Raw genomic sequence first — 16,619 nt, forward strand, 5'->3', positions numbered from 1 at the left:
CATAATATATATTCTCCTACTTGTGTGAGATTTTAAACATTTTCTATTTACTGCAGTTTTTAAGTTAATCATTTTGGCCCTGTACTGTGCTGTCTTCATCTGCTCCTGAAACTTAGCCACTGATGTCAAATGAGCTGCTCTCTTGGTTCAAGAGTAGTATTGGTTTATGGCCTGATCTTACCAAATTTAGGCTCTAATTCAGCAAAGCACTTAACATGGGACTTAAACATGTTCTTAAGCCTGTTTAAGTGTTTGCTCAATAGGGATGGACTTATGAATGTGCCTAAAGATAAGCATGTGCTTAAGGGCTTCACTGAATTAGGTGCTTAGATCATAAAATGCAACTGTAACACTAAAGTCATTCACCAGTCTGAGATTTTTCCACTATGGTATAATAACAAGGAATACAGATTTTCAAAGATTATGTTATGATTAAACAGCTGTTATGAGAGTTTCCTGGTGTCAAATTAGTATGTGCTAGTCATGGTAAAAGTGTGTGTGAGAGAAACCTGTTCATTAAAATGTTTTATTAATAACAAACTATGTCCCTTTTTTTAAACAGTCAAAGCCCCCACGGATCCTCCCCAGCTCCCCGGAAAGTGCCCGGAGACAGAACACAGATCATGGATCCCTTTCCGTGGTCACTGCTACTTCATTGAGTCTTCATCTACGAGAAACTGGGCCCAGGCCTCCTTAGAATGTCTTCGATTAGGTGAGTGTCCTTTCAAATTAGAGGTAAAATGCACACAAATCACACATCTATTTTTTTTTTAATACAGCACTATGAATGAATGTATCAGTGGCTATGAAAGTGCTAAGTATTAGCATAATTTAAAGACAAATTCCTTGTCTGCATTAATAATAAAATCTTTGTTTTTTTCAAATCTCATTTTACATCATTTATACTGTGGGCCTGATTTGCCACTAAAATACGTCAGTTATATGCCAATTGAATGAATAGAATTACAGAATCCTGACTGGGATAATGCACTGGGAAATTGAGACTCTTGTTTACCTTTTGTAATTTAGTTGTCTGGGGAAGTGAATCTTTATGTACAGTCAGTTTCAATGTCTGATTCTCATGTACTAGTTAAAACAGCTGTTGTATTTAAATTTCTAAAATTAAATTAATTCTTTGTTTTTGTTTTGTGGGTTTTTTAATCCTAGCATCCTGCTTATATCATGATTTGTACAATTTTTTTTATTAAAACAAGGTTTTGCCAAAAACAACTTCCTAGTGTCCCTTCAAAAACAGAAATACCCCCCAAATGCACAACTCTGGTTGTAGCATATTTTTATGGTTATGACAGGTGTCACCAGGCAGCCTACTTACACACAGTCTTCCAAGTTCTTTTTCTTAACATGAGAGCAAATGTTAAATCTTGGGACAACATACTGTATGTTGTTAGTTTGGTTATGCACTGTGACAAAGTTCCTCCTCTGCCTTGGTGAGTGCTGCACTTTCTGGCGGATTTGCTCACCTCAGAGGTTCATGGCAGTCCTCAGTTTGGCTCCTTTTGTTAGTAGCACAAACCTGCTGTTTGCTCTGCTAACCTCATCACTGGCCAGCATGGGGAAAAGGAGGAGAACAATCCCCGCAGTCTCTGCTGACCCACCTAATGGGTCGGGGACAGGCCAGAGACCTTCCCCTCTGGTGGACCCACAGTCCAGGTCAACTCCTCTTATATCAGATAGGGAGTTGGAGGGTGGGGCGAATCCGGGCCTGCCCTTTACTCCAGGTTCCATCCCAGGGCCCAGTGGACTGCAGCTGTCTACAAGTGTCTCCAGTAACAGCTGCGTGACAGCTACAACTCCCTGTGCTACTTCCCCATGGCCTCATCCCAACATCTTCTTTATCCTCACCACAGGACCTTCCTCCTGATGTCTGATAATGCTTGTACTTCTCATTCCTCCAGCAGTGCGCCTACTCGCTCTCTCTCAGCTTCTTGCGTGTCTCTTGCTCCCAGCTCCTCGCATGCACCTCACTAATTGAAGTGAGCTCCTTTTTAAAACCAGGTGCCCTGTTTAGCCTGCCTGTCCTAATTGATTCTGGTAGCTTCTTAATTGGTTCCAAGTGTCCTAATTAGCCTGCCTTAATTGGTTCCAGCAACTTCCTGATTGTTTTGGAACAGCCCATTCTCTTACTCAGGGGAAAGGGCCGTGCTTAATCTGGGGCTAATATATCTATCTTCTATCACTCTCCTGTAGCCATCTGGTCTGACCCTGTCACAGCACATTTCTGTCTAGAAGGAGCTGTGCAGACAGCAGGAAAATTTGTTCTCTGCCTTGGTCTCTGACTGGAGTCAGTTCTTGATGCAGAGTTGCTACTTGGGAACTAGGCATTGGTATTGGGCTGAAATTCCTGAAAGAAGGGATTTCCTGCCTGTTGTTTGTCCATCCATGTTCAAGAACTGGTCTATGTATAAATTAAACAATTACAATTACAAAGTTCCTCCTCTGCCTTGGTGGGTGCTGCACTTTCTGGCGGATTTGCTCGCCTCAGAGGTTCATGGCAGTCCTCAGTTTGGCTCCTTTCGTTAGTAGCACAAACCCGCTGTTTGCTCTGCTAACCTCATCACTGGCCAGCATGGGGAAAAGGAGGAGAACAATCCCCACAGTCTCTGCTGACCCACCTAATGGGTCAGGGGACAGACTCCACATCACTGATTTCCCCCCTCCCCTCTTCTGGGAAGCCAACCTGCAAGGCTACAGACACTTGCTGCTGCTTGGTAGAGTGCTGTCAAAAGTACAAAAATGTATAGCCCCAAAATGATATAGATTTAATCATTTGTGTGATACACCTAAACTTTTCGAAGTCCGTTTCCTTTTCTGCATTTGTGAAAGTGTTTCCTGAGACTGCCTATAATAATGACTGCAGTATAGAAGACTAAAGATTCATGTGTTTTTATATTTGGGATAAAAAATTCACACTGTCACGCCTCACCCACTGGGCTTCCTATATTTATAATCACTCACCGCCCAATTGGTATCCTGTTAATTCCCCACAAATAGTGGGATTTGTCCTCAATTATAATTGCACCTATGTGAGGGCAGAATTGGGCCCTAAATAAGTAGTAGTACTAAGTGCCTTTATTTTCTGTGATTATATATTACTTCACCTTATTTCTACAATTATATTTTACCTGAGATAAACTTCTCCAAGAATGAGAGCGAAATCAAAAATAGTTAATTGGGGCACCGTCACATCATGTCACATACTATCCACAGCCATTACTACACAGGTGATTCCTTGGTCCCAGCCACAAACTAAAAGAGAAAATGCACTTTATCAACCTTTAAAACATGCCAATCCTTACATCATTATGCTGCTGATTATCTTCCCTGGAATACTGCTGAACACAATGCCAGAATTCCTTGGCCGTGTCAGTACAACATGGAGAGTTAAAAGCTGTAGTATAATGACTAGAGTTACAGGTAGATAATTAACAGGATACTAATTGGGTAGCGAGTGGCCAAAGATGTGGAGCACAGAGGAGTGGGGAGGAACAATGCTGTATCCCCAAATATAAAGATATATGAATTTAACAAAGGCTGTGACACAGATGAGTTATATAGAAGTTCAGAAAACAATAAAATTATAAATGTGCTAGTTGTATCATATACGGGATGAAGTGTGTATTGTTTTGAGGCTACAGAATTGATATGCATATTCTAATATTTGACTGCAAAAATGATAAACTTCGTAAATCTCATGGGCAAAATTAATCCAAACAATGTCACAAAATATATCCAAGCAATGTCAGTCTCACGACCTAGTGCAAACTTTACTGGGAATTTCTAGTCAAATCGTTTTTGTGAACTCACAGCACAAGTTTTTCCAGATACTAGAAAATGGTGCAGGTTTTTAATCTATTTTAAAACCATGTATCTAACACCAGAAAAGAAACACTAAGAATTACTGAGCAGCCCTTCTAGTGCCAGCTGCTATGAGTTTGAGACATATGTACGTAGCAATGCATGTATTCCAAAATCTTCAGATTTTGGCAATCTTAATCCTTCTATTATTGGCTTTCTACTCTTTTGTGTCTGTGCTGCACTGCTTTTCTTTTACTGTCCCTAATTTCCAGTGCAAGGCCAAAGGAATATTCATTCTAAATCCACGCCACACATGATTCATGTGCACTTACAAATTTCATATAATCTGTAGAAACAACCAGGATCTTTTAAAAAATAAATATTTTATACTCTCACAGGTGTAATGAGACTGAGAGGATAGTTGATTTAAAACTGTCACAACACTTGAAAAGACCAGAAAAGGCACTCTCAACAGGGAGAAATGTATTTCATTGTAAACTCATCTCCATAATGATTGTTTCCTGGTGTTTTGTAGGTGCCTCTTTGGTTTCGGTAGAAGATTTGGCTGAAGCCAACTTTCTGGCACACAACATAGAGCCACTTGAAGAAAAATCATCAACTTTTTGGACGGGAATGTTCAGAAATGTGGATGGTAATTTTTTTTCCTGTAATACGTATTTCCAAATGAATATTTGTCATAAAGATACACTAAGTGTCAAATATTTCACATTACACTTTGGTGTAAGGCATAAACAGATAAAGCAGGAAATAAGATATTTTATATATTTTACCTACTGTTGTAGGAATGAAGATCATAGGTATGACCAGTCGCTTGACTGTAATAAAGTGGGTTGGAGGGCAAAGTCACTGTAACTGGTAAGCTATAAATGAAGAAATAAGTATCAAGAGTCCTTTCTCGAACAAGGGGTCAGGGTGGGGGAGGCTCTGGACAGAACCAGGAACTGACAGAGTGAACGTAGGGCTCTTTGGACTGTGTGAGAGTTGAGCACTGGTGCAAGTAGGTTGCCTTAGTTGTTCAACTAATATAAAAATAATCCATGAATGTACGGCTAAATGTTGGCCTCTTACTTTATCTTTAAATTAAAAGGTAGATCAATCTAATCCCCACACAGAGTCAAAACTCCAGTTTAACTATGGCAGTCGAAGACCAGAAGCAGATCCATCAGGACGGCTCCTACCTTTTTTACTCCAGAAATTCGAGAACATGATTCTTGTGGCCAACTGAGGTGACGATGCATCTGGTTCAAGCAGCTCGTGACCCTCGGAGCACAAATGCAGCATCTTGGGGCCAGAGTTACTGAATCGGAGGAGCATTAAGAGATTAAATTATTTATAGAGATAACAGGCTTACCTACAACTGGCTGTCTTGATCTTCCAGTTGAGGGAGTTGGTCTCATGATAGGTGGAAACCAACCTCACTGGAGCAACAAACTCTTTTTCTTGTGACCTATTTTCCAAAGAAGCTATAGGAGGTCTATCTTAGAATCATAGAATATCAGGGTTGGAAGGGACCTCAGGAGGTCATCTAGTCCAACGCCCTGCTCAAAGCAGGACCAATCCCCAATTAAATCATCCCAGCCAGGGCTTTGTCAAGCCTGACCTTAAAAACTTCTAAGGAAGGAGATTCTACCACCTCCCTAGGTAACGCATTCCAGTGTTTCACCACCCTCCTAGTGAAAAAGTTTTTCCTAATATCCAACCTAAACCTCCCCCACTGCAACTTGAGACCATTACTCCTTGTCCTGTCCTCTTCTACCACTGAGAATAGTCTAGAACCATCCTCTCTGGAACCACCTCTCAGGTAGTTGAAAGCAGCTATCAAATCCCCCCTCGTTCTTCTCTTCTGCAGACTAAACAATCCCAGTTCCCTCAGCCTCTCCTCATAAGTCATGTGTTCCAGACCCCTAATCATTTTTGTTGCCCTTTGCTGGACTCTCTCCAATTTATCCACATCCTTCTTGTAGTGTGGGGCCCAAAACTGGACACAATACTCCAGATGAGGCCTCACCAATGTCGAATAGAGGGGGACGATCACATCCCTCAATCTGCTGGCTATGCCCCTACTTATACATCCCAAAATGCCATTGGCCTTCTTGGCAACAAGGGCACACTGCTGACTCATATCCAGCTTCTCGTCCACTGTCACCCCTAGGTCCTTTTCCACAGAACTGCTGCCTAGCCATTTGGTCCCTAGTCTGTAGCTGTGCATTGGGTTCTTCCGTCCTAAGTGCAGGACCCTGCACTTATCCTTATTGAACCTCATCAGATTTCTTTTGGCCCAATCCTCCAATTTGTCTAGGTCCCTCTGTATCCTATCTCTGCCCTCCAGCGTATCTACCACTCCTCCCAGTTTAGTATCATCCGCAAATTTGCTGAGAGTGCAATCCACACCATCCTCCAGATCACTTATGAAGATATTGAACAAAACCGGCCCCAGGACCCCCTGGGGCACTCCACTTGACACTGGCTGCCAACTAGACATGGAGCCATTGATCACTACCCGTTGAGCCCGACAATCTAGCCAACTTTCTACCCACCTTATAGTGCATTCATCCAGCCCATACTTCTTTAACTTGCTGACAAGAATATTGTGGGAGACCATATCAAAATCTTTGCTAAAGTCAAGAAACAATACATCCACTGCTTTCCCTTCATCCACAGAACCAGTAATCTCATCATAGAAGGTGATTAGATTAGTCAGGCATGACCTTCCCTTGGTGAATCCATGCTGACTGTTCCTGATCACTTTCCTCTCATGTAAGTGCTTCAGGATTGATTCTTTGAGGACCTGCTCCATGATTTTTCTGGGGAGGTGAGGCTGACTGGCCTGTAGTTCCCAGGATCATCCTCCTTCCCTTTTTTAAAGATTTCACTACATTAGCCTTTTTCCAGTCATCTGGGACTTACCCCATTCGCCACGAGTTTTCAAAGATAATGGCCAATGGCTCTGCAATCACAGCCTCCAATTCCTTTAGCACTCTCGGATGCAACTCGTCCGGCCCCATGGACTTGTGCACATCCAGCTTTTCTAAATAGTCCCTAACCACCTCTTTCTCCACAGAGGGCTGGCCATCTATTCCCCATGTTGTGATGCCCAGCGCAGCAGTCTGGGAGCTGACCTTGTTCGTGAAGACAGAGGCAAAAAAAGCATTGAGTACATTAGCTTTTTGCACATCCTCCCTCACTAGGTTGCCTCCCTCATTCATTAAGGGGACCACACTTTCCTTTGCTTTCTTCTTGTTGCCAACATACCTGAAGAAATCCTTCTTGTTACTCTTGACATCACTCGCTAGCTGCAGCTCCAGGTGCGATTTGGCCCTCCTGATTTCATTCCTACATGCCCGAGCAATATTTTTATACTCTTCCCTGGTCATATGTCCAACCTTCCACTTCTTGTAAGCTTCTTTTTTATGTTTAAGATCCGCTAGGATTTCACCGTTAAGCCAAGCTGGTCGCCTGCCATATTTACTATTCTTTCGACACATCAGGATGTTTTTTCCCTGTAACCTCAACAGGGATTCCTTGAAATACAGCCAGCTCTCCTGGACTCCTTTCCCCTTCATGTTAGTCCCCGAGGGGATCCTACCCATCTGTTCCCTGAGGGAGTCGAAGTCTGCTTTCCTGAAGTCCAGGGTCCGTATCCTGGTGCTTACCTTTCTTCCCTGTGTCAGGATCCTGAACTCAACCAACTCATGGTCACTGCCTCCCAGATTCCCATCCACTTTTGCTTCCCCCACTAATTCTTCCCGGTTTGTGAGCAGCAGGTCAAGAAAAGCTTCCCCCCCCTAGTTGGCTCCTCTACCACTTGCACCAGGAAATTGTCCCCTACGCTTTCCAAAAACTTCCTGGATTGTCTATGCACCGCTGTATTGCTCTCCCAGCAGATATCAGGAAAATTAAAGTCACCCATGAGAACCAGGGCGTGCGATCTAGTAGCTTCTGCGAGCTGCCGGAAGAAAGCCTCATCCACCTCATCCCCCTGGTCCGGTGGTCTGTAGCAGACTCCCACCACTACATCACTCTTGTTGCTCACACTTCTAAACTTAATCCAGAGACACTCAGGTTTTTCTGCAGTTTCGTACCGAAGCTCTGAGCAGTCATACTGCTCCCTTACATACAGTGCTACTCCCCCACCTTTTCTGCCCTGCCTGTCCTTTCTGAACAGTTTATAACCATCCATGACAGTACTCCAGTCATGTGAGTTATCCCACCAAGTCTCTATTATTCCAATCACGTCATAATTCCTTGACATCACCAGGACCTCCAGTTCTCCCTGCTTGTTTCCAAGGCTTTGTGCATTCATATATAAGCACTTGAGATAACCTGCTGATCGCCCCTCATTCTCAGTATGAGGCAGGAGCCCTCCCCTCACAGACATTCCTGTCTGTGCTTCCTCCCGGTATCCCGCTTTCCCACTTACCTCAGGGCTTTGGTCTCCTTCCCCCGGTGAACCTAGTTTAACCTATCATTCCTTAGATGCTGAAGAGATTACCCCTGGAAGGCAGAAGGGGTTACAATCATTAGACATGGCTGCAGTGGCTGAATCTTCTCTCATTAGAAACATTGATACTCTAGCTGAGTGTGTGAGGATTGTCTGGGTATTTGCCTAACAGACTCAAAGATGGCGAATTTCAGGAGGCATCTAGACAGACCCTCTTCTGAGTGCTACATTGGACCCCATAGTCATGGTAGACGTTGGTACCAGTGATCAAGAGCAGTGGATACTACAAATCCTGGAAGCTAAATTTAGAGGACTAGGAAAAGGCCTAAGTTGAGGACCTTTGAGGGACTTTCTCTGAAATACTTGCAGTTCCGTGTGCAGGGCCAGCTTGATAGGAGAAATGTTAGAGTCTCACTGTCTCCCTGTGCAGGTGAGGAGATGTTTAAATGTATTAGACACTGGAGAACACTCTGAGGAAGGGAAAGCCTATATAGAATGGATAGGATCCACCTGCCGCAAAGGAGAATACTGGACTGCTGGCGCAGAAAACGGATGAGGTTTTGGGGGGATTATTTTAAGAGGGAAGTAGGGGGCATCTGAAATCTGAGGAGCACTCAACTCAGACAAAGATATCTTCTAGGGATGTCTGTAACTGAAAAGCATTTCTTTATCCAGCAAAGGATAGGGCAAGAAATACAGCCTAATTGGCAGAGGGAAAGAATGAGCTCATAGAGATAAGTTCCAGAAAAGTAACAGGCATCAGACTAAGGAGCTAAGGAAAAAAACGGATACCCTGAGAAAAATAAAAAACTGATGTAAGAGGCATAAATGCAAAAATAGAAGATCAACATAGAGTTCTTGGCAATGAAAGACATATAACTAGACCTGGGTAAGAGCCAGATTTTCCGTTGTGTGGGAAATTTGGCAATTTTGAATTTTTTTTCTTTTCCTAAACTGAATGAAAACAAAAAAAAGTAGACATTTCCTGTGAAACAAAATGCCCCCTCTCCAATGTTTGAGGTTGATCAGTATGTGGTGTTCTGTTTTTGACTGTTCTTAGCTTTCATATATAAAAATGAATTTCATTTTGAAAAGTCACTATGAGGAGGAAGATCAGAGTGTAATAAAAAGGAATAATAGGTTGTAAACTGGTCAGTCATGAAAAAAAGGTTTAGAGAAGTAATTGCTTGACATCTTAAGTGACTGATTGCGTCTTAAAGCACTTCATTCTAGAGCACAAAGAAGGAGGCTATTCTTGCTTTACGCTTAAGAAACACACAGGAGCTGATTCAAGAACTAACTATACTAAATAGTGACTATAATTAAGTTTATCATATTCAGGGAAATAAATGTACCAAAATCTAGCACAGTGACGCCAAGCAGGGGATTTCAAAGAAATGAGGAAGCTGGTTATAAAACCTTCAATTCAAAAGTAAGGAAATCTGTAGACTCAGCATGAAAGTTGTTTAAACACTATTTAAGGGCAATGAAAGAGGCATATCTGTAATGAAAAGGAAACAGCAAGGCAAACAAACGAGAAGTCCCAGTATGGCTAAATAACAAAGTTTAAGAGGTTTATTCAAGTAAACAGATAATCTGTCAGAAAATGGAAATTCAGCCCTGCTGAAGCCAATAGAAGGGAACATAAACTATGGCAAATAAAATGAAAAATGGAAATTAGAAAGGTTATGTGGGATTTTGATGAGTAAATAGTCATAAAAATAAATAACTTGTAAATCACAGAAGATAAGGACATTTCAGAGAAGCTAAATGATTTCTTTCCGTCAGTCATCACCACAATAAGAATAACTAAACAAAATAATAAAACAGAGGATATTACGAGGGATACCTTCCCTGAGTCTGCTTTTCTCAAGTAATCTACAAAAGTCGTGACAGGTTGAGGCTTTGAGACCTTCACACCTCTCTAATGAACATACCTCTTTTGGGGGGCATTTTTCAAAAACTATAGAAATGTGAAATTCTCTGAAGTGCCCTTGAATTTTTTATTCTGGTTGTCAAAAAGTGAATGACTATTAAACAACAGCTTAATGTTCAGTGTATTTCTAATTAACACTAGGACAGTGGTTGTGGCTAGACAACACTGCAGTGGATTTTGTCAACTGGAATGTTGGAGAACCCTCAAGTCAACAAAATGAGCACTGTGTTGAAATGTATGCAAACTCTGGGTACTGGAATAATATTTATTGTTCTTCCTACAAAGGATATGTTTGTAAAAAACCAAAAAGTAAGTGATGAGTTTAATGTATTGTGTTTATGGATTTGTTTAGCTAGTAATGTTTATAGTATGCATGCTCTTAATAGATATGTGCTGCGTGGGGTACATTTGTGATAGATATCCTTTGTGGTTTTATACACAATACAGAATTCATACATATACAGTATGAAAAGAAAGGGTCACGCTGTCGAAAAGTAGGTGCATTCAAAAAATGGACAGCCAAGCTCTGTTTCCGAAAATGCATGCCTGCAAATCAGGAAATTTGTACTTACACTTGCAGAATTGCCTGTAGAATTACAATAATTGTGTGTGTGCAATTGCATGGGCGCTGTTAGGGTTGCATTTTTTGCGCACAGAATTTGATCCATTCCTGAAAATTTTGTTCTCATGAAAAAATGCTTATATCTTAACCTAAAGCTATTCTGTATGTGTTTCTCTCTCATACACACACACGTGCGCGCAATCGACACTCTGCTGCTGCTTATATCAAATGAATATTCATTAGTTTCACTTCTTAGTATTGCAATATTCTTTCCTGAAGCATGTTAGGGGAAGATGAGTGAACTGGAAAAGGAAAAATTGATCACGGAAAAGCAAATAGCATTGGGCTAAGTGTACAAAATTTAGAAAGTCCTTGAAATAATGGAATGTGCAAACTCAGGAACAAATCAGAAGCAAGCCTGTCCTGTGGGCTCGAGTACATATACTCCAGTACCCTGGTGTCACTGGTAGTGTTTAGAAAGCTCTGTGCTTTACCATTTCCACCTCTTGGGTGTCAATATTTATTTTCTTCATCCTACTTTGTGAAGATGGTGCCCGTTGCCCTATTAAGAATAGCTGCACAAATTAAAGTAACATGAGTACTACCTGGAAAATTCACCCATTATTTAAATGGAATCTTTTTTTGAGAAGCCAGACTCTTGAATTAACTTATTTTGTATCATTTCTGTACATCTCCAAGTGACCTGATTTTGTTATGAAGCAGAAATACGATGAACAATGTTATCTTTGCTGTCCTTCTGATGCAGGTCAACCAGAAAGCAATGGGCATTTCATAAGAGTGCCTATTTTTGCAACATTTCCTGCTCAATTCAATTTTTCAACCAGACAAATTCAGCTGAATCATTTGAGATTTGCCGCAACCAATCCTACCTCCCAAAGGTGCAAAAGGAGCCGAGTATGTGGCGAGAGCATTTCTCCCACCTTGCATTGTAACGGCAAGTTTCTTGTGAACATGCACCAACTGTTGCAAAATGCATTCCGTATTTGAAATGTGCCTAGTTCCTCTATATGAAATGAGGGAAATCCCATTATTCTTTTCTAGAAAGCTGCTCCTGAGTACACAACCATCTGATTTTCTCCTGACTGCTGATGAAAGATGTTTTTTATATTATACAAACAGCCTTGCAAAATTGTCACAAAAATGTAACAGACCATCCACAAAATCTACTCACCTGTACTTCAATGTGATGATTAACAATAGAAAAACAAATGATATTTTATTTACCTATCAAAAATAAATAATAACCCTAGGTGGGTGAATAAGTGGAATTTTACAAGGCTGTGATAATTCTCCATTTTACAGTACAGAGAATTAATATAAACTGTCAGCATGTTAAATTTAAGCCTGCTTTTTCTTGAAGAGGCTTTACAACATAGATCTATAACTGCAGTCTTCCTTTAACTGAATATTTTCCATTGCACATGTTTACATAATTTCTACCCAGATTATTGAAAACCCTGGAAATATTTCCATTCTGTGTATGCAGTTGAACTTTATTTGATAAATAAGCAAAAAATATTGGGGTGTTAAAACTAATACAAAGATGTCACATAGGACCCAATCCCGCAAACATTTACTGCCAGGCCTAGTCCTTACTGTGACTTCTTTAGAATAGTAATCGCTGTGCCCAGTTGTAATCATATGCAGGATTAGGCTTATAGGCCAAATTCCTACAAGCTGCTCTGTGAAGTGAAGTGCTGCGTATGCAGCACTCCATGGACTTCACTGTGGCTCTGCACTGGTGCAGGGGTGTGTCAGTGTGGAGCTCACAGCAGAATCGTTTCAGCTTCATTGCATGGTTTGTAACTACATTAGATTCATTTATCACATGTTGCTACTGATAAAAATATTGTATTTATTCAATACCAGAAAGTCCATGGCCCTGTTTAGGCAAAAAATGGTCATTTTTACAGTATATACTAGTATGTGTTAATGTACAATTTTCAGTATATAATAAAGACTTTTAAAGATTCTGAGTAACTGTTTTTCTTCTGTTTTAAAGCTGTTGATGTGCAATCAACTGAGAAGCCCCCAGACAAGAAAGGTAGGGTTACTTTCTTTCAAATAAATGAAGAAAAAGCCCAAATAAAAGCATTAGTATATATTATACCAGATTGTCATATTTTATATTATAATGTCACATATATTTTTAGATGTTAAATGGCTATCAAATGCATTTCCTCGATAATAAAACATCCATAATACTCCATTTATGTCCAAATGCAGAACTCTTCCCTAAAATTGGATTGAAATGTTGTGTTAAGCTTTATTCATATGCTTTCTGATTTTGCCTTCTGCATTGTCAGTCACTAATTATCTGGAGATGGTAAAGCATTCATGCATAAGAATAAACTACTATTTCTAAGTACAGGATTGTGTTCTATAATCAGATGCCAAGTACATGATTTCTAGTTAACTGCTTTGCATTCGTTTACAGCAGTGAAAAAGGAGGAGAAGATTCCTGAACCTAGTCACAGCAAAACTGGGATTGTAATTATTGTGGTGATCCTAATCCTAGCAGGAGTTGGCCTTGCAGGCTATTTCTTCTACAGGAAAAGAAAGAACCACATGTCAACAAATGACAGCTTTGAGAACAACCTGTATTTTAATACTGACGCCGTTCCTGGAACTAGTGACACAAAGGATCTTGTGGCCAACATTGAGCGAAATGAACATGCTACTCTCTAGTCTGATAAATTAAAGATGGGCCTTGTTTTAATAAAATTATGCAACTGGGTTACCTGAAGGTTTAGGACAAAGCTATTTTCTCCTGTGCAAACCCTGTAGCAGTCACTTTTTCAGTGTCTGCATATTTTTTTTACGTACTAGCAGCAGCAATTACTTCATTTCATAATCATTCTATAGTTGTATAAGATTCCAGAACTACTTTAACAAGAGCATTTCTCATGAAAAATATAGCGCTGACTAATTATGAAATGGAACAAATGGATACACTTAAAAGAATGAAAATGAAACACAAGCCACTGTGAATAAGTCTTCAAAGCATTTGTTTCTTCACCATACCTGCATCACCCTCATGAGTGTCGGGCTTCACATCAATTCAGTCTCTCCAAACTGCTCAGCAAGCACTTGTCTCATTCTGTTAATAATGCACATATTCCTGGAAACCTCACTACAAGGGTTTGGCACTGGGTAGCTGATGGCACTGTATTTGAATACATCCCATTTAAAAAAATGCTCTATATGGCATAATTTCAGTTCCTGTAATCTCAGACAATATACAGAGCCAAATACGCAGTTCCCCTCCATCTCACACCCCCTCAGGGGCTTCCCATAATCGGGGTGCAGGCCTCTGGAGTCCAAGCAATGTGACTGGCAGACACTACCAGCACCTCTTACTGGCCACAGAAGGGGTTTGTCTGGGTAGCATGATGATGAGACCTTGGCAACACCTTTCTGCGTACCAGCATAGATGTCATTGGTTGGAGGATACTGGCTATGCATATTCTAAAGATGCAGTAGCAATGGACAACTCTCATGATGCTCCTCTTGAAACACTGCCACTTAGATACTTTTTCTCCATAATACAGCTTAGCCTTGTAAGAGAGATCTTGGCCTATACAATGCAATAACTTTGCTAATGCACCTGTCATCCCTATTGCTCTATCAGATCAGCTGTTTCTTTCTATAATGTTTTAAGAGTGAAATATTTCAGAAACTTTAGCTTCCCAAACGATCATTTTATAATCTGATTTTTGTATATCTTGTAAAATGTAAATCATGTGTGCATTACATTTTTTTCCTCACACAGATATGAATGTGTGAAAGGAAAATTTAAATGTTTCCTTCATTTATGCATTCAACTTTAGTTCTGTGAAATAAACAATAACAGACTATGACTTTTTAATAGTTTTGCATTTTTAGAGTACGTAACTCACTATTCACGTTGAAACCAGTAGGAAAAATAAAGAGTTATTCATTAACTAATACTGACCTGGAGCAATACCAGCTTGTGTTGGTAAATAAGTAAATAAGAGGCAACATCCAGCCACCAAAGCAGAAAAAGAAAATGGATATGCCAACAATTTTTGTTTATCTTGCGCGCATATTTCATTGTGGCCTACTGGGTGGCTCCCTGAAACCTTTGGTGTTGTGTCCAGTCCTCAAATTGTCATATTTCTAACAATCTTATTGCTTATTTCACCTTTCCATAGTTCTTCCCTCTTTCAGAACAAGAGAGCTCTTAGAAGTTGCAGAAAGGCCCTTTTCCAAGCAGTGTCAGGAGTCCTACAGGGAAGGAGACCTGAAGAGAGAAACCTGTACTCTAAGAAGTTAATTTGGAGTGAGCGTTTTACTAGAGAAACATAGGCCTCTCCTGCTAGAGCCTGATTCAAAGCCACCTGATGTCAATGAGGGTCTTTTTCACTGACTTCAATGAACTTTGGATCAGACTCATGGAGAGCAAGTCTACCATGGAAAAGGTGGTACCAGCCAGAAGAGATTTGAAAGGGATAATAGGAGCAGGAAAAGAAACAAGGCCATCTTTATTTTTATTGTAGTAACATCCAGAGGCCCCCATCAAAATCTGGGACTCATTCTACTTACCTGCTGTACTGCAACAAAGGTAGACAAGATCTCTGTCTGATTTGAACCAAGCCACAAAAAATGAAAGTGTCAATAAGAGAGAAGGAAGGAGAAGAGGATAAGGAGGGAATTAGTTTCTGAGTGCTCTGAACGTCATCCCCACATAGAGTGAATTAGAATATACATGGAGTTGACAAAAGGAGGGATACGTTTAGCAAGATTTGTATCCAGAAAAAATGGTTACATGCTCCTAACCACCAGTGAAATTCACCCCATGCAGAGGGCCTGCAGAAGGTCTATGAGCATTTGTGTCCCATCTGAGCCCTCAAGATAGTGCTTTTATCTGAAGTGCAGATGAAAAAGGCATGTTTGGCTATAGTTACTACCGTAGTATCAGGTTTGGGTCTAACAATACTGAATGTATCATGCCACTATATAAATCAGTGGTACATGTTGATGTAGAATGTTGTGTTCTGTTCTGGTCACCTCATCTCTAAAATGATATAGCAAAAATATAGATATAGAGGTTCAGTGAAAAATAATGTAAATCATTCCATTTGAAGACAGATTAAAAACTCTGGATTGTTCACCCTAGAGAGAGGATGAATGAGAGAGGTCATGGTAAAGATACACAAGATAACAAACTTTGAAGAGAAGGCATATCAGGATCTTCTGTTCACACAATCACTATACCAGGACAAGGGGGCATTCAATGAAACAGCAAATTTAAACAGGAATACTTTTTCACACAACACCAGTGTCATAAGATATGATCAAGGCTGAGATTAGCAGGATTCCAAAAGGATTGGATATTTATAAAGACAAAAATATCCATATTCCATCATTATAATAGTATGTAAAAAGACGAGCTTTGGGAAGGCTATAAACCAGTGGTGGGCAACCTGCGGCCACTTGTATGAGCTAGCCAGCAAGAAAGGGGGAGTAGGCAAATAAGGCCAGAACAAAGACTTGCTGCAGTGAGGGGAGAGCAGCTTGTCTTTGCAAGTTAGAAAGACAACCTTTAGCCTGCCCTGAAGGACTACAGCCAAAGGATTCATTTGGGATGTAAGCACACAGCCAGCAAAGGGAGATCAAGCACAGACAGTGCACGGTAAAGAAAAAAATAAAAAGTTTCCCTGTGGAAGAGAAGACCGCGGGGAGGGTGTGAAGTTCTAAAGGAGAGAAATGAAATGGCAACCTTTGTGGGCAATATTAGCGAATTTGATGAAAACCAAAAATCATGGGTGGTACCTCAAACGTTTTGAGCAATGTGTAGC

General features: G+C 40.6%; 1 protein-coding gene across 1 annotated transcript in view; it reads left to right on the forward strand.

Moving 5' to 3' along the window:
- Positions 1–14,555, forward strand: part of LOC311515807 (macrophage mannose receptor 1-like) — a 93,079-nt gene extending 78,524 nt beyond the window's left edge. The window contains exons 26-30 of the mRNA XM_084619145.1: positions 563–712; positions 4,352–4,468; positions 10,356–10,523; positions 12,800–12,841; positions 13,235–14,555. Of these exons, the coding sequence (XP_084475271.1) occupies positions 563–712; positions 4,352–4,468; positions 10,356–10,523; positions 12,800–12,841; positions 13,235–13,485 (728 nt within the window). The 3' untranslated portion in view covers positions 13,486–14,555. The remainder of the gene's footprint in view (positions 1–562; positions 713–4,351; positions 4,469–10,355; positions 10,524–12,799; positions 12,842–13,234) is intronic.
- Positions 14,556–16,619: the final 2,064 nt, after the last annotated feature.

This window comes from Lepidochelys olivacea (genome assembly GCF_965140295.1).
Source record: "Lepidochelys olivacea isolate rLepOli2 genome assembly, chromosome: 2".
In the NCBI taxonomy this organism is placed as follows: Eukaryota; Metazoa; Chordata; order Testudines; family Cheloniidae; genus Lepidochelys; species Lepidochelys olivacea.